At 42.8% G+C, this 19,516-nt stretch overlaps 1 protein-coding gene across 2 annotated transcripts in view; it reads right to left on the bottom strand.

Moving 5' to 3' along the window:
* SPAG9 (sperm associated antigen 9) overlaps positions 1-19,516 on the bottom strand; it is a 1,094,694-nt gene that overhangs the window by 1,044,286 nt on the left and 30,892 nt on the right. For both annotated transcript variants that reach the window (XM_069200034.1, XM_069200033.1), the window contains exon 2: positions 13,792-13,912. In XM_069200034.1, the coding sequence (XP_069056135.1) occupies positions 13,792-13,912 (121 nt within the window). The remainder of the gene's footprint in view (positions 1-13,791; positions 13,913-19,516) is intronic.

Below are 19,516 nucleotides of genomic sequence, written 5' to 3' on the forward strand. Positions count from 1 at the left end.
ATACAGCTATACAACAGAAAACTCAGATTCAGCAGGACTGGGACATGGTATGCTATGTTTCCTCACCAGCAATGGATTGAAAACAGATGTTTTCATGAGGGTAGGAGTCATGCCCACACCACCAGTACTGGAGGCCAGTGAGAAGGTTTGGTCCACGCTTAAGTCATTTTGGAGTCAGGGAACATGGACCCCACAGCCAAAGGCCTGGAGCTGGTTTGGGGTAGTTCCACTTGTTTGTATATTCCAACTCTGTAGAGCAGGGATTCTCTTTTCAATAGGTAGTGCAAGGAGTCCAACTGGGGTTGCAACAACAGCAGCAAAATCAACTGTGAAGCTCTGCAATGGTCTCTTATCAACTCTTTTGGGAGTAGATGTTAGGTGTCAGCAAATGCTCAGGCCCTACCTGAAAGATTCTGTTTATACCTGGGAGTCTGATGACTCGTTGGATCATGACCAGTGTCAGCCCTGAAAGCAGCATTTAGAGACAACATTTGCAGACGATCCACCAAATTGTCACTGCTGCATTTATAAAGCGGCTCAATCTCTGTACTCCCAGTGTCTAAGGCTGGTCTAACTACCTCGGAATGCCAGCAATACAACCTCGGCTAGGGACTCCCTGGAGAGACTGCACCTTACTTCTGAGTGACCTTCTAGTCACAAAATATAGTGCTGGAATTGCTAGGGCTGGCAGTGGCTTCCGAGAAGGGAGATAACATAGTCAAACATATATGATTTGTTGTGAATGGACAACAGTGATGGGTGCGATCACTGAAGATTTCACAGTCATACAATGAGAGAACTAGGAGTGTAAGATGTGTTTTGTTCATATGTTACACTGAAAATACTGAGCTCCAATGATGTCCTCCTTGGAACTGCAGAGGTATAAAGAAAAAGTTTTATGGGTCTAGTTCTTAATACCAACAAAATATTTAATTTAAAAAAAGCAGAAAATCAGACATAAATCTTCAACACTAACCTTTCTGATAGCCAACAGGATAGTTATTTACAGGCTTTAGTCAAAATGGCAAAAGATGAAGCGCTGGTTTACAGATATTCAAGTCTTTGTGAGGGTCCATCCAAGCCCAGTTAATCCTATTCAAAATCCTCCTCCAGTCCTGTCAACCTGACTTACGCGATTGTCACCAGCCCCCCAAGAGACAGCAAGAAATGGTGACTCTTTGGTGGAGGCTGGCCATGCCACTTTCATATCTAACTTGACCAGGTGCAGGCCGTAGAGGTGAGGTGGGCTGAAATCCTCCTCAGGTCCTGACATCCAAACCCACATGTAGGCTCCTGAACCCACCTTATCCCCCACCCCAGAGACGGTAGGGACAGCTAAAACGTTTTCGGTGGTGGAAGCTTATGCTTCTACTGAGTCCAAATGGCCGGGCCTGATGCAGCCTGTGATACTGGCTGGCCGACTTGGGAGATAAGGTGGGGCGTCACTAAGCAGTGCAAAAGGGTTGTGCAGCAGGGCATAACCTCCATGCTCCTTTGAGCCAGCATGCAGGTAGCATGGAACAGAAGGGATGGTGGAGCTCAGAACTCCTTGAATTGTATTTGAGTGAGGAATCAACCCCCATTTCCCACACTTAGCAAGAGTGGTGGCCCGAACATCAATCAGTTTTTGTAAAGTGCGACTACTCACCCGTGAGGGTCAGAAGGCGCTGTAGGGCGGGCGGGGGGGACTTGGTGGGGGGGGGGGGGGGGTGCCTTACCTGAAGAACCACATCTTGAGGTTCTTCCTCAAGATGGTAAGCGGCGGGCTTTGTCTGAGGAGCAGGGGGAGGTTGTTCCAGCTCTTAGCTTCAATCTAGGTGAAGGATCGTCCACCGGCAGTCGTTTTGCGGATGCAAGGAATGGTGGCCAGGGCCATCTGAGCGGAGCTGAGGGATCTTGAGGGGGTGTGGAAGGAGACGCGGTGGTTCAGGTAGGCTGGTCCTGCTGTGTGTATGGCCTTGTACGTGTAGGTGAGTAGCTGTAAGGTGATTCGCTTCTCAACTGGTAGCCAGTGGAGGATCCTCAGGTGTTGGGAAATGTGTTCCCGGCGTGGGAGGTCCAGAATGAGTCTGGCGGCGGCATTCTGGATGAGCAGTAGTTTTTTGTTGTTTCTAGTTGAGGTGCCGCGTAGAGGGCATTGCGGTAGTTGAGCTTGCTTGTGTCTAAGGCGTGGGTGACTGCCCTGCAACAGTCTGCTGGGATCCATCTGAAGATCTTCCAAAGTTTGCAGAGTGTGTGCCAGCAGGAGAAGGCGACAGTTTACCTGGTGGGTCATGGATAGGGAGGAGTCAAGGACGATCATCTGGAAGTAGCTGGACTGAAGCGGATTCTCTCCTTCCCCCCTGACCTGGTGGTGCCTCAGAAGTGGACAACAATCATTTGGAATCGGGTTTGGCTGGAGCCCTTTTGGAAGGCATGCGTCAAGGAGGGACACAGAGCTACATCACTGTGGCACTGAGACAACAAGAGATGTTGAGGAAGGAGTAAGCTCCAGGAGAGTCAATCTGACAGACACCCTAGGACTTGGCTCCTACTACGTACCTGGCCAGGCATCTTGGCTCAACACAATGTGAAGGGAAATAGACGGCACCCAGAGAAAATCGAACAGACTGAGAAAATCAGCCTGGGCACCAATATAGTAGTAGTAGTGCAGACTTTATTTGACTTACAACAAGTCATAAAAGTATCAAATATTATAAATTTCAGTATACAATAAATAAGATAAAATTTAAATAAGTTAAAATGATAAAAAGGATACAGAGTATTTAATATATATATATATATATATATATATATATATATCTCTTTAAGATTTCCTAGTTGCGAGCTTTTAAATGAACTAAATAAAATTACATTGCTACCCCCATAAGCTTTCTTGTATTTAATACGGAGCATAAAAAATTAGCCAAAGTTCCGCACATCTCAATAGAGGATAACACCTGGAGGCTGGCGTACGCAGTACGACACTGGGGCAAGTTAATTAACCTTAGAAGAGGGACTACTAAGCGCTTTCTCTGCTTGGCATAGAATTTACAGAATAAGACTACGTGAATTGTAGTTTGAGGTGACTTTGCATCACACGGGCAAGCCTTCAACGTGGTGCTCCAGTCGTTCATAGTTTGAAAGGTCACTAAACGGTGAAATATATCTAGCCTCAGTCTGGTGAGAACAAAGCGGTGGCCGTGAGTTTACCACATTCGCCAAATAAGGCTGTATGCCCTCCGTCGACAAGATTATTTGATTGTGAATGACGGTGGGCTTTTTTGATTCAACCTCCCATCGTAAATCTTCTAAATATTTTAATGCCAGAACACTCAGGTCCTTCCTAGAGATTTTTCCCAGCGAAGCTGGGTTTGTATAATAAGCTTTGTTACCCATGTTTTCAAAGAAGGTCATAATGTATCTTAACCAGGGCACCCTTGCTGCGTATGCAGACTCCATGCAGTCAGTCAAAATGGCCTTGTTTAATTCAGTATGTTCCGAGGTCCAGACTTTGTGCCATAACAATAATGGTTGAATCTTTATCAAATCTGTAATAAAGGGGAGCCCCAGTTCAGAGTGGATAATGTATGATGATGTACTATTTGGTACCATCAGCAGAAGTTTTAAAAAATCGTTTTCCACTGTCTGTACCGGGTTACAGTTAGTATATCCCCAAATTCCAGACCTGTACATGACAGCCGGGGTGCACTTGGCTTTGTAAATTTTTATCATGTTCGGCGGGGTAATCCCCACTATCCTTTTAAAAAAAGCCTTAAGGCCGCCGTTGTTTTAATAAGCTGGGTTTTTTTCACTTTCCTACAGTTAGCCCAGGAGCCCGGTTTATCGAACATTATGCCCAGGTAAGAGAAGGTTTGCGCGGTTTCTACCCTCCCATCCGCAGTAGCAATGTTATAGATCGTGCCGCGTTCCCACCGCAGTTCATAATAAACGTTTTTGAGCGATTGACAGTGAGTCTTAGTTGTGACATAAATGTAATGCAAGTAGTGAAAAGTTTTTGAAGAGATAGCGGGGTCCTGGCCATTAAAACTGCATTGTCTGCATAGAGTAGTACCGGGACAGCGTGATTACCTATTTGGGGTAGATCTTTGCAGTTACTAGCCAATACATTTTCTTAGTTATTTATGCACATTGAGAATAAGAACGGGGCAAGAACACAACCTTGGCGCACACCTCTATGTAGGCCAAAAGGGAGAGTACATTCCCCATTTAGCCCATACCTCACTCTTGCTCTACACCCTGTGTACATTTCTCATATAAATTAAATTATGGCTGGTTCTACCCCCCATACTGCTTAGGATATCCCATAACTTATCGTGTAGTACACAGTCAAATGCTGATGATAGGTCAATAAAAGCCAGATGTTGGTTACCTGCTCTAATCTTTGTATACTTTCCAATGATAATACTTAAGTTCAGGCTTTGCTCCACTGTCCCAATTCCTTTCCGGAATCCATACTGGACAGAAGATAAAGCACTCTTTTCTTCCGCCCATATTTGCAGTCTATTCAAAATAATTCTCCCTGCTAGTTTAGCAGTTGTGTCCAGCAAGGAGATTGGCCTGTAACAGGCTGGGTTAAGGCGATCACCTTTTTTATATATTGGAATGATATTGGAGTCTCGGCAGGATGGTAAGGGACCACGTATGCAAATGGCCCTCAATGTCTGCGTCAGTACAGGCCCCCATAGCTGAATACTAGCCTTGTATAAGTCAATTGGAACGCCATTGGGGCCGGGAGCTTTCCCTGATTTACTTAGAGTTATGGCTTCCTCTACCTCCTCAAGGCTAAATTGAGAGGTTATGATCGGACGTGGACCTTCCTGGAGGCGTTGATCGTATACAGGAACGGTAGGCTTCAAGTCGCTAGCCAGCGAGTATATTTTGGAAACGTGTGCAATCCAATCCTCTTGGGAAATTGCTATTTCCATCCTGGGGGAGACTCTGTCCCCTAACACAGGAGAATTGATTGTTTTCCAGAAGAGGATATTATCTTTCGTACAGCTAGCTATATGTAGAGTTTCCCACAGAGTTCTTTTTAAGGTCAGTTTCCTTTCCTTCATTGCTGCCTTGTATTCTTGTCTACACTTGCGTATATCAGTTGAAGATCTTTTTGGGGATCTTAAAGCCTTTTTCAGTTTCCTATGTGCTTGTGAGCAGTTATAGTCAAACCATCCAGTGGCCCTTTTTTGCCCCGACTTACCACCTCTGATAGTAAGGGCTTCCTTTATGGTTTGCATAATCAGTGTAAAAGCACTTAAACATCGCCCTGGATCTAGATTCTCACTTAAACAGTCTGCAAAAGCATGCTTGCAGTCAAATATTAACTGTTTCAACAGAGTCTTGGGGTCTGTCTGAGACCATTTCAGGGTATATCCATTACGCGGCACTAATTTGATATCATCTAACAGCGTGGCCCTGTTATCCCTGTCTGCTATAAGGGGAGTTAGTGAGAGATTCAGGCTCTGGGGATAGTGGTCGCTAATTGCGATGTCATGCAGAGTATAATTCATAAGGTAGTGTGCAAAGTGGGTTGACATTAAAACATAATCAAGGACAGTATTTGCACCCCTTCCATTGTAAGTTGGTTTAAACTGTGTTTCATCCGAATATAATTTGTTTACAAAGGATAGGTTATGGGTTTGAGCCATTAAATGCATTGCGTCTCCTTGGGTGTTATGTGAAAAGTGAAGTCTTAGGCCAACACCTTCAGGATCCCAGCCACATACCTTGTCTGAGGTTTCTTTACAAGGGTGGACATTGAAATTGCCGCCCCAGATCATGAAGGTCTCGCGGTTATTATTTGCACATATTTTTTTTAGGTCGTTTCTCATCTCCATTAAAATATTAGAAAGCTCTCCAGGGGCTGCATTATTATAAAAATTAATAATGACTAGATGAGTCTTATGATCCAAGTTACTCTCTATCATTTGATAGAACGTGCTCGTAATTTGCATCTCTAGGTTCTGTAAACGTAACTTGTTAGAAATATACCGTACCTGGACTGAGCGGCTGGTGTGTGAAATGTTTTATAGCCGTTAATGTGGACAGGACTCAATAGCCACGTCTCTTGGAGGCAGATAAATGAATATTCTTCTATAAAATTCACCCAGGTCTCATTGCCTATCTTATTGGTTAGACCTGCAATGTTCCAAAACAGTAAAGCTATCTCCGCTTTCTGTTTAGGAATACAGTACTGGTCCTTTGGTAAACAGAGAGATGAAACACCGCCGGATAGATGGGTTATATTTCTGGGGGCGATACTCTGATTTAAGTAGGGTTGTGTCCTGTTTCTTATAGGGTCCATTATGTGGGATGTGTCTTCTTTAATTAAAACCTGCCCTGATTTTTATGCTACCTGGGCTAGTTCATCTGATGAAACTGTCCGATTCTTGTCGAGTCAATCTATATCTTCTAGAGCCGTAAGAGGGTAAAATCTATTACGCCCTGTGAAAGGGTCTGGTGTGTTTAGGGATGCTCTTACTGGTTGTGGGTTTATGGGATTATACCCCACCAATATAGTAGTCAGACACCATGGTGAAGGGCAGGGGACCGGTGCCCCCGCTCAAAGCAAGATTGATCATAAACAAATTGCAGACTATCCCATCTGGGGGATCCAGGCTAGACGCACGTCATTAGGATGACAACTAGTGATACTCGCATGCAACACTCCATGACACCTGCAAGGATAGATGGTACTTGAGCTGAGGTCCTCCTTCTTCAGCAGGACTTGCATAATGTTGCAGACAGGATGACTGAGGTGTAAACCTGGGTCTCCTAAACAGAAGACAATCTGCTCACCCTCAACAAGACATCACCCAGCTCCAAGAGAAAACAGCACACATGGAACAGTGAGCAGAGAACGTTTATGGCATTTCCAGGTGCAATATTTTGCACTTTCAGAAGACAGTATTTTTAAGTCATAATTTTACCAGACTAGACAGTGCTGGTGCAACAGCAGAGGAAATCCTTTGCCAATATCAAACTCAAGCTCGGGCAGTGCAAATGAAATACATGCGTGTATATCCAGCAAGCCTCAAAACGATCTATTAGGGGAGGGCATTTAAAAAAAAAAAAAAAAAATATGCTAAGTAGGCTTGGAACTGGGTGAATGACAGGGTGGACAGCCCTTGAACCTGATCTGTGGTGAGCAGGGTCCTCTCCCTGGGGAGAAGTATAGACATCATGGGAGACAGGCTGAACATTCGCTATCTCGGTCTTTGTGGGAGCAGATGTGGCCTAAGAATGCGGGAAGAGTGGGATCATAGACCCAAGAAGCTGCTGAAAATCCCTTGCAGGGCCAACCTTGACTGCATCTGGGTATAACTGGTCTGAGGCAGACTTCTTCAACTCATAACACTTGGATCCCTGATTTTTTGTAGCCAGATGAGAAGGTTGACTGCTACTTATCACACCATAAACCCACTGGACAGCATCTTAACTGGGGCTGGCACTGCAGGTAGGGATTAGAGGTGGGAAGAGACACTATCACCTGTAGAGTGCTGTTTACCCTTCTTTTCTTGCTCACTGAGTAACTCTCTTCATTACAGGTTTTACTCTGACTAGTATATAGGTTTAAAGTGTAGGGTTTTCAGGGAATGTTTGTTAGAAGCACGCTTTTACAGGAAAATAAGCCGTGTTATTTTATTTCACACTGCTTACTCCTCAACCTATGGAACTACTCCTCAGTGATGGTCCCACAGGGATCCTGGTGGCCAATGGATGACGGCTTTGCAGACACACTCAGGGAGGAGGTTGCCTCATTTTAAAATCAATAATGACTCGGCTGAATCGGTGGCAAAGATCAGTGAAGCTTATTCAACAGTCATATGTAGCTGGATCAAGTACTTAATGACGGGAAGAAAGACAGACCACACATGTGAGCTTAACAGCCTGAAGGTGGAAATATAGGGTCTGGGGCAACAAGCTTCCCTATCGAATGATGATGAGACTATTAGATGACTGACGGCAGCCATGGCTGAGCTGCGCTGGCAACTTTTGAACACAACTTAGCATTCATGGGTTACCTCTCATCACAGAATCTATGAAATGGTGGAAGAAGAAGAATGGAGTGGAAGCCAAGATGGTTGCGAGATGCCTACCCATTCCCAGCAAATTTACGTTACTTCAGCTTAAATATTTCTATAGAAGATACTTTGACTTAACTAAACCTTGGAACACTGAAAGGACACAAGCCTAAGATGGCCGAGCGGTCATGCAGATAGGACTGGTTTCATTCATATGGTCCATGTATGAAGTTACCATCTTATGTGTAGTGCGCCCCTAGAATTTAGCTGCATCTTTTTTGCGGGAAATATAACTCTGTTAACCATTAGTAAAGTGTGAGTGTAGTGGCAAAACATAAAGTGGAGTAGCACAGAGTGGAATAGCATAGAGTGGGGTGGTGTAGTAGAGTGGGGTGGGGTAGAGTCGGGTGAGGTGGGGGGAGAGTGCATGCTCTAGAGTGGAGTGTTGCAGAGTGAAGAAGAGTGGAGTGGCATTAAGCAGTGGCAAAAAGTGGAGTAGAGTGATGAAGAGCGTATTATAGTGGCGTAGACCAGTGGTTTCCAACCTGTGGTTCTGGGACCCCTGAGGGTCCGCGAAGCCTCCTCAGGGGCTCCATGACTACTTCGAAAATTTAATAATATTAACAGATGGTACTGACATGGTGCACCTCATCATCTACAATCTGCAGCCTTGCACCATTGAAAGAAGCTGAACTTCAAAAAAGTGATCAAATGCAAACAAAGAAAATTTGAACAGGTGATGGCACAATAGTATCTGACCAGCAAAGGTCCTTTCCTGGGAGTAAAATTCAAACGTGCCCGCTTCGAGTTTTCTGCTAAAGACCAAAGGCTTCACTAAGACTTTGTCCAATGTCTATCAGGCTTTGCAGAGCCCTCTTCAGCTACAACCTGCTGCCTTGCCCGACTGAGGGTTTTTGACTTCCATTTTGAGGCTACATCCCAAGGTAAAACCTCTACATGGGTCAAACTTAGTTTCTGTTTCCGACCCAACCTCCAGGTCTATTGTGATCAGTTCACTGCAATTTGCATTTAACTGCTTCACACACCGCCCTAAATAAAGCCAGTCTGCTCTGTATCATAACTACCATGGGGTTGAGCTCAAGTTACTTTTGTGACTTTAGTCGTTCACCCGGACAAGAAATATGTTTAATACTTAAGATAGGTAATCGCCTCCCTCAACTAATAACACAATTTGTTACATATCCCAAACATGCAATCCTGGAGAAAAAGAAGAAGGAGAAAAGAAGAAAAGGAGAAAAGAAAAAGGAGAAGGAGAAAAGAAGGAGAAGAAGGAGAAAAGAAGAAGAAGAAGGAGAAAAGAAGAAGGAGAAGAAAAGAAGAAGGAGAAGGAGGAAGGAAAAAGGTTTCCCTGGGGCCCCAAAGTTCAGTGGCTCCTGGTTTACTAGTGGCAAAACGAGACATGGCCGGACAAGGATGGAAGCAATGGCACCATTACTAAGAGAATAGATTAATGGCACGGTTTACTGCACCGCCACTGAAAAAAAACTATTCAGAAAGCATTCATATGTTGAGATTTTGAAATGCACGAAACATAAAAGAAAATATATTCTGAAAAGACAATTATAATGTAGCTGACCTCCATTTAGTATTTTAAATTGTGCATATGTGTCCTTCTGGCATTTGTTCTGTTGGCATTTACTGCTACAAAAAGTGTGGGCAACTTTGGGGGCTTCTTCGGGGGAAGGGAAGTGACAAAAGATGTGGCAGGGTGCTCAGGAGTTTCCCCATACAGGGAGTGCAGAATTATTAGGCAAGTTGTATTTTTGAGGATTAATTTTATTATTGAACAACAACCATGTTCTCAATGAACCCAAAAAACTCATTAATATCAAAGCTGAATATTTTTGGAAGTAGTTTTTAGTTTGTTTTTAGTTTTAGCTATGTTAGGGGGATATCTGTGTGTGCAGGTGACTATTACTGTGCATAATTATTAGGCAACTTAACAAAAAACAAATATATACCCATTTCAATTATTTATTATTACCAGTGAAACCAATATAACATCTCAACATTCACAAATATACATTTCTGACATTCAAAAACAAAACAAAAACAAATCAGTGACCAATATAGCCACCTTTCTTTGCAAGGACACTCAAAAGCCTGCCATCCATGGATTCTGTCAGTGTTTTGATCTGTTCACCATCAACATTGCGTGCAGCAGCAACCACAGCCTCCCAGACACTGTTCAGAGAGGTGTACTGTTTTCCCTCCTTGTAAATCTCACATTTGATGATGGACCACAGGTTCTCAATGGGGTTCAGATCAGGTGAACAAGGAGGCCATGTCATTAGATTTCCTTCTTTTATACCCTTTCTTGCCAGCCACGCTGTGGAGTACTTGGACGCGTGTGATGGAGCATTGTCCTGCATGAAAATCATGTTTTTCTTGAAGGATGCAGACTTCTTCCTGTACCACTGCTTGAAGAAGGTGTCTTCCAGGAACTGGCAGTAGGACTGGGAGTTGAGCTTGACTCCATCCTCAACCCGAAAAGGCTCCACAAGCTCATCTTTGATGATACCAGCCCAAACCAGTACTCCACCTCCACCTTGCTGGCGTCTGAGTCGGACTGGAGCTCTCTGCCCTTTACCAATCCAGCCACGGGCCCATCCATCTGGCCCATCAAGACTCACTCTCATTTCATCAGTCCAGAAAACCTTAGAAAAATCAGTCTTGAGATATTTCTTGGCCCAGTCTTGACGTTTCAGCTTGTGTGTCTTGTTCAGTGGTGGTCGTCTTTCAGCCTTTCTTACCTTGGCCATGTCTCTGAGTATTGCACACCTTGTGCTTTTGGGCACTCCAGTGATGTTGCAGCTCTGAAATATGGCCAAACTGGTGGCAAGTGGCATCGTGGCAGCTGCACGCTTGACTTTTCTCAGTTCATGGGCAGTTATTTTGCGCCTTGGTTTTTCCACACGCTTCTTGCGACCCTGTTGACTATTTTGAATGAAACGCTTGATTGTTCGATGATCACGCTTCAGAAGCTTTGCAATTTTAAGAGTGCTGCATCCCTCTGCAAGATATCTCACTATTTTTGACTTTTCTGAGCCTGTCAAGTCCTTCTTTTGACCCATTTTGCCAAAGGAAAGGAAGTTGCCTAATAATTATGCACACCTGATATAGGGTGTTGATGTCATTAGACCACACCCCTTCTCCTTACAGAGATGCACATCACCTAATATGCTTAATTGGTAGTAGGCTTTCGAGCCTATACAGCTTGGAGTAAGACAACATGCATAAAGAGGATGATGTGGTCAAAATACTCATTTGCCTAATAATTCTGCACTCCCTGTACCTATGTGAACTCATGCTCCAGTCCTAAGAATCGACTCCACAGTTTGTCTCCTGCTCAGAGTGCTTCACCATTAATGTTCTTCCTTGGATTTCAGCCACAGGCCACAGTTTTTAAATGTCTAATGTTACTTAACGTAGCCCTATTCCTACCCCTGTCTACAATTAGCAATTTGTGGGGTGTTTTTTTTTTTTTTTTTTAAATATACAAGTATGCAGTGGTTTCAGACTTATTACTAGTTGTCTATCGGACTGTTTACTTTTTAGGACCGGAAGCTTGTATTGCCGTTACCAGAGCCTACATTGCTGCTTCCCCATTTCTCATCCATCTGAGGATGATGTGTACCTTTCCAGGAATATGCCTTTTGGTAAAGATTACAGGTGCCCAACACCCATGTGACATATGTCTATTTTTAAAGTAAATGCCAACTTTTTCCAGCTGTTGGTTATGACTCTACTTGTACATGTTGGTGATCATCCATCTGCTGGAATGGTCTAGTTATTTGCAACAAATGCAGCGAATCCCTTTTCTTCAAATATAACCATCTGGGTATCATGAAGGCCATTATACTTCTCCAGGAAGCCTGACACCTGGGAATTCACATGTTTCTCCATAATTTTAGAAGCAATGGGAAGAATAGCAAGGGGTCTCAGATTCTCAAATAGGGCCGGGTCAAGAGTAGGTTTTTTTCAGTAATGGCTTGCATGTTTCCAGCGATGGGGAACACAGCCAGAAGACAAAGTGACATTGATGATCTCGGTTCGGACAGGCGTTACGGCTTCTGAGCCCAAAGCCAGCGTAGATGGAGGAGAAGGATCTCGAGGGGAACCCGATTTAATCGAGAAGAGGTACTGATGTACCTCCTCTTCCTCAATAGGCTGAAAAAGATGCACAAGGGGTTGATCCCTCCGAACTCAGGATTCCATTATCCCTGTGGGCCAAGTTAGACTGACTGACCGAAAGGGAGGCTTCAATGTTAAGTATCTTTTCCAAGAAAAAGCGGGCTAGTTCATTGCTGTGCTCCTTTTGAGCCTACACTGGAGGCTATCCCTGATGTAAGCTGAATCATTTCTCTGACAATGGAGAAGATCTCCTTAGAGGAGTCCGAGGACTGTTCAATCTTCGCTGTATAATAAGCGGCCTGGGCTGCTTTAAGGTCTCGATGGAAAGAACAGGTTTGGCTTCTATAAGCTTTTTGTTTTTAGCTCAGGATCATAGGATTTTCTCCATCTTCTCTCAATCTTCTTACATTCCTTTTTTACACATAACAGATGAGGGGAAAACCAGGGAGAGTTCTTCGGTCGAATAACCTTGGTTATAGTCTTAGTTGGTAACACTATATCTAGGGATCGATTAATCCAGTTATCAAAATTCTCAGCAGTGTAGGACCGAACCAGACATAATGGTCTGGTGACTGTTAAGGGTATCTAGCCAATCGTTTTTATTTAGCTTAGCCCACTGACAAAATGTACGGTGGCCTAGCTACTGATATACTAAGGGGACCGGGGTCTGGAGAGAAAGTGTAATTAAAAAATGGTCTGTCCAAGATAAAGTAGGGGGGGTCCCAAAAGTGACGGATTTACCACCAGCCGCATTACGAGTCCATTATATCCTATGGAACTCGTAATACGGCTGGTGGTATATCCGTCACTTTTGGGACGGATTAACACTCCTCCAAAGTTAGAATAACCCCCAATGTGTCCATCCATGTTCACATTATTCACACTACTTAAGCTTAACTATGGGAATCTATAATCAACGTTGGGCTGCCATGTTCCGTCCAGCAGTCCTGCAGAGTAGCAAACCCCACCATTTAAGGTTTGACAATCTAGTCAGCTGACTGTCTCCGCACCCCCTCTCAACACAGGGCTAACTTTCACACTCCCATGCAGTCATCAAACTGTCAATTTACTGCAAAATAAACATGTGCAATTTGTGATATCTTCTAGGGGTACTGTACTTTCTTTGTAGTTACTCATCAGCAATGCATCAACTTTCTGACATTGTGTTGTGTACTTCTCTGTTAGTATGCTCAGAATGTAGGTTGAAAAGCTCCTTGTGTCAATAAATACAAGTACAAAACAGAGTGAAATCATGCTACCTAGATATATGATGGGAATCTGTAAAAAGAACAGGAGAAAGGACACCAAGGTTTGGGAATAATAAATTAGGTTCCAGGACATACTTCCTTGCAAGGATTAATCTAGGTTCAGAGACGAGTACACATGATTCCATCTTCAAGATGTTGCATGGGTACTGAAGCTTTGGAATTAAACACTACAAATGAATGTTTAACATAAATTGATGAAGGAGGCAGAAAACTGAAACACAAAGGTCATATTTTTAGAAGTAGTGGAACAGGGTGCAATCTAAAAGCACAATACATTTGGAAAGTATTTAATTTGTCAGTCCAAGGACATTGCTAAAGTGAAGTAAAATATTTAAGTAACTTACTCTGATCTGCATAATTTTTGGATTTCAGTTCAAGTTGTCTTGTTTGCGATTCTAACGTTTCCACTCTGCTTTGCAAATCTTTTTTTTCTTGTTCCTGGGAATCTTCAAATTCTATGAATTTCTGGAATACAAGTAATTTTAAATTAAAATTAGCTTAAACTGTGCTACTATTAAAACCAGGAAACCTACAACAACATTCCACACTTGTGTATTATAAAACCTAGGAGGCCAACATAATTTTACATACAAAATTGCAATGCTGAACAGCCTAGAGACAATCTTTCATTGTAACCTCGATCTACTGGTTAACAATACAGTGATTTGCTTAGGGATCTGTGCTGACATACAAAAATATTTGCTGCTTAAATTCACAAATCTGTTTGTACATAGTGCTAGTTCTAGAAACTGAACTGACCTTTAAATAAGAATTATTTTCCAGTTCGAAATTGGAATAGGACATATTACAGCAGTAGCTCCAAACCAACTGAGAGAAAATCTAGCTTTTGCAATACGAATAACTGTAGTTGCTAAGCCACTGCAAAATGTCTTGGCGGAGAAGTTGTTATGCACTTAAAATCTCAAAGAGTTTAGTCATAATCAGAAGTAGCAAAAAGACATGTCTAAAAAAACAGAATGGAGGAACGGATATGGACAAAGATTTACAAGACACGGATGAACAATCCTGCCCTTTATTCTAAATGTTTGTATAAACAAGTTTCAAACATTTTCATATAGGATTAATAGGCTAAAACTCAAGTTTCTTTCTATTATTTGAAGTACTAAATATTGATGTACGTGTCACTGAAGAAAAAAAAAAATAAGGACTGCAGATTTCCTTTTAAGCTAACCATGACTACCACTCTACCCTCATTTCTTTTCTTGGACCATAGCACAAAATCTAGATTCCAACCCGGTTAGAAAGCACCACAGCGCTATTTAATCTACAGAAATCGTAACGTGCTGTTGGGACCGAAAAGTCCCCTTCATGGTGACAGACATATGCACTGATATATTGTCCCCTAGTATTTATTTTTCAGCATGCATAGATCATGCGTGTGTGCCACAACCTTGGCCTGTCTCCTGGTGATGAGATCTTGTTAGACCAGGAGGTGCGCCCCAAGTGCAAACGTGCTAGTGGTAGAGGACTATTGCACTTGCCAGGAGTTAATATGAGAGTGTTAATGGCAGCACATCCGTTTTTGTTTTATAGTAATTGTTAGTGTATTACTTGTGTGTCAGGGGTGGTGCCTACAATCCCACTCACGTCAAGTTCCACAGCTGTGTAATTAACTCACCTTTGCCGTACATGAGGTCTGTATGTAGTGCAGTGCAGCAGGTGATGTTCGAGTGTGCTGGGATATATGTGCGCCTGGAGATTGTACAAGACACAGTTGGCTATGGGTTCTGTTTTGGAATCCCAGGACCTAGAAAAATGAGTTTAAGGTGAGAACTGCAGTGCCCCTCCAGACAGGAGACATTCCTGAAGGATAGGGTGAAATCACACACACATTGGAAGAAGGGGGGCAGCATTTCGTCTGTGCATATCAAACGTCTTCTTGATTTAAGGCTATGATGCTGGTCAGTGGGGCCTGGACTCATAACTTGGGAAATGGTGGGTCCAATAAGGTTGGCACTGTAGGACCAGGGAATCGTAACAGAAGGAAGGACTTAGGCGTTTCATCTTTTGTAAAGTATATTTCAGTGGAGGCTGACTGCCAGGTGTGATCCCTAGTTACTCTCTTGGCTTGTCCCGTGGGTCAGTCAGTACTGTGGATGCTCTGGCTGTGGCAGGCTGTCCCTTTGACAAAAGACAGGGAAGAGGACACTTCAAAAAGGAGTCAAAGCATACAACAAGAATTTCAAAAAGAAGAGACAAACATCATATCCATGTCTGGATACAGACTATAAAGATGGGTGAGTGAGTCCCACAAGTTGTTCAACAGCACTATCACTGGCATGGAAAGAAAATCACCAAGATTTCTAGTTGTTGTAACCATGTCTAATCTCACTGTTGGTTTAAAAGGTCATCACCCAGGAACTCAAGACCACTTGCACTAAGTCTGAAGAACCAGCCTTCTGACTGTCTTCCAAGACTAATGGGACCTGGGAGGAGAAGGAGAGCACTTGGAGGAATCGAGGCACACTGGGGATCGGTCAAGTCAATCCAAGTGAGCGAAGTGTGAGACACCCGGTCCAGTCAGTAGGTTATCCATCTATTCTGTGGAAGTCAGTAACCCCTATATGCCAGGTAGGAGCCACCGTGAAGTTAAGATCGCTGCCCTTGCTGTGAAAGTCAACAACCCTAAGTATGCCAGTAGAGGACCACCATGAACTGAGGACTGTAGCCATTCCTGTGTAAAGTTGCCAAACCCTGTATGCCAGGTAGGGGCCAAAGTCAAGTTAGTGATGTCATCCTGGAACCTCATTTCAAAAGAGTCCCAGCCAGAAGGCACCTGGGCTACAAAAACACTTACCGTCAGCCAAGGGAGCCTTAAAGAACATGTCGGACACGGACGCAAGCGATCCAGAGATTTTGGTAGCTCAGACGCACCAACTGAAATGGACTACAGAAGATCATTATCAAGTCCGCAAAGACATCCCCCCCCAGACCTCCTGCACGCACTGCCAGCCATCAGGTTGAGTAAAACTGTTCTAGACTATCACACCTCAGAGGAAGCATGAACTAATAAGCTTTTAGCACTGCTGAAGATGACTCTTTAGGCCAAAACCAGACCATGTTGCATGGTGACTAGCTGTAGCCATATTTGAAAGTCTCCTCAGTTATCAAATGGGGAATAACCAGCGCCAAGCAAGGAAAAGAGGCACTTGGGATTCCACCTCGAATAACACAAATGTGGCGACCTTTAGAGGCTGGATATTACTTAGTGGTACCCCAAGCACTCTTCATTAAAGTCAAGTATCAGTCTCTGAAGATATTCCTAAATTCCTTTTTTATTATTCATCCCTTCCATCCAACACATGTTCGGTCGTTGCGGACTTCATCAAGGCTTCTCTTTGAACTTGTAACTCAAGTTGAAAGCAACAACACAGTAAAATAACTGACTGTGTGGGTGCGATGTGTAATAAACTTTCAAGTAACCAATATTTCATATAAATGAGGTGAACACTTATCACATAGTACCAGGAAACATATCTGTGGAACAGGAAAGGGATTCGACCTCTCAGGTAAGAAGGCATGTATGCTGCCTTCGACTAAAGTGGGTGCTGCACTCTGGCCTCTTCTCATCCGTGACAGACTAGCGCTGCCTTGTAACATATAGCCCAATATTGATGTTCAAAAAATAAATACACAGTGGTATTGTTTAAAGTCGTTTAGATTCAACAATACCCACTAAAAAGGTATAGTTATTATGTTGCTTTTCATAATAGAAAACAGAGATGGAAATCCCAGACACTATGTTTGAAAATAACAAGATGTTATAATAAACTAGACATGTGGACTAAATAACATGGATGTGAATGCTTCAGCTTGATTATTATGTTTGTCTGATTCATTTATCATAGTAAAACAATCCTGAAAAGCAGGTGCACTTAATGAAAGCATTTTTAACATTTACTAAATGTCTATTAAATATGAGTTTTAGACAGAACGAATACAAGCACATAAAAGGAAAAAACATGTTTGTGACATGTTGCTATTAGATACCAATTTTGTAACAAAAGCCAGTATTTGACTGTACAATCCGTTATTGGGGTTACTGTGTGCAAGTTGTGTCTTGTCCCTATGTACACCTTATTCCTACCTCCTTCAAAGAGCCTTGGAGTGCTCAACCCACACTACCACTGAGAGTTAAGTGCTGAAGTGAAGTACTTTGCCCTGGTGCCTTGACACCTTTGGACATTGTTATGCTTTACAAATTTATATCATTATTTCAACATTCCATGTCATTTCAGTTGCTCAAGATCCATCATAGGTCAGACCACAGGACATCAGGGGCTACCAATTTTTTCACCTTGCAAATGTTCAGTCAATGAACCCAGGACTATGTCTTTACAGAGCAGCAGGTGACTGGTCCTAGATTAGATGGCAAGACGGGTTGTAGTAAATCTCTAACACCTGCCAGCATTGTAAGTAATTATTAACCCTATAATTGCATGATGTGATAACAGGGGTGACGGGGTTACTTCTGTTGTCTTTGCTTTTATGGCTTATTCTACAGAACCAGCTCATCTTTATGTTTGAAGGAGCTTTCTTGCATTGGGATTCTTTTAGACGTCCTCTCTGTAGTCTTGCTTTCTGATGCAAGGTTTATAACCAACAGATACTCTCTCATTGTGGCCTTCAGAGTCTTCACATCTGGAGTACAATCTTTGACCATTCTTCTTCAAATTGTCCACCATCCCACTGTAATCATTGTGATTTCAGGTCTCAGTTGATAAAGGCACTCTCTGCCACATTCGGAGGCCCGCTCTACCCATTTGGAACTTTTAAGCGCCCAGTGTAATGTGGTCTCTTTAAAAAAAACACCACTATCCAGGATAAGTCATGAGAAAGGGGAAGCCCTAAGCAATAGCACCTGGAAACATGCTACACCCAGTGGACAAGAAAGTGTCTAAATTCCTTCTAATGGTTACTTGCCGGCATCAATGGCACTATTTGACGAGCACACGATGTGGAGATAGCAACTCCGCTGTAAAATACACAATCAGGAAAAATAGGTTCAAATCCCTACTATCCATTCAGTAAAGTATGGTAATGGGTATTTAATGACTCCCGGTAACTGGACAGCCTTGGTTAACAAAATCATCAGAGATTCATTTCTTAGGTTATACCACTGAGAACCATTGAACTATTATGACGTCATCACTGGCTTTGGGGACTCGAACACTCTACCTCAGGAACAGCCACTGATCTATGATACAGCCCCATATTGCAAGTGAAGCAAATAGGCCTTGAGCCAACCATGTTGTTGGTACGAGTTGGGGGGGGGATGGGTTATAATATGATTTACAGGCATGGTATGGACACATATTATTGTGAATTTTATTATTAAAAGAATACAATTACAGTAAATGTGATCATCTACACTGATAATTATAACAGTAATTATGATTATATTAAATATACCAAGTAAAATGTATACATTTTTTAATTAATGTATTTTTCTAAAGATGGTGATGAATGACCATGCAGCATCATTAAGACATACAAGCACATCTTGTCTCTCTGATCCCCATGGTATAGTTCATTTATGGTCAAATGTCCAGCATCAAGTTCTGCTGACAAGCCCGCAGGGCCTACTCATCATGGAAAACTTTGTGAGAAGCAGCTCAAGTAAGGAATCACATTCCACTGTTAGACACGGCGAGAAATGTGGAACGCAACACGATTCCCCAAGTATTCTACCACAGTGCAGGAGCCTGTTTACTATGAAGAGAGATTTACAGACTATTAAGCGAAAAGCTGAAGAAAGTGTCAGTGATGATGCTGGAATGAGTGAGTGCACGAGTAAACGCTCAAACAGAAGAACATCATTAGAGTGAAAATTGTATGCTGAAGAACGTATATATTTTGTGGAAAGATACAATGCGACAACGGAACATCAATGCATGAGAAATTAATCAAGGCCAGGGAGCTTGGAGTTGACAAAAGGCTTTGAGTGTGCAAAAATTAACAGCAATTCAAAGATCTTAGCAGTTTGTAGTAGGGACATAGTGGCTGCAGAAGCCCATTAACATGCATCTTGTTATAGGAACTATATCT

Source organism: Pleurodeles waltl, chromosome 7 (genome assembly GCF_031143425.1).
Source record: "Pleurodeles waltl isolate 20211129_DDA chromosome 7, aPleWal1.hap1.20221129, whole genome shotgun sequence".
Lineage (NCBI taxonomy): Eukaryota > Metazoa > Chordata > Amphibia > Caudata > Salamandridae > Pleurodeles > Pleurodeles waltl.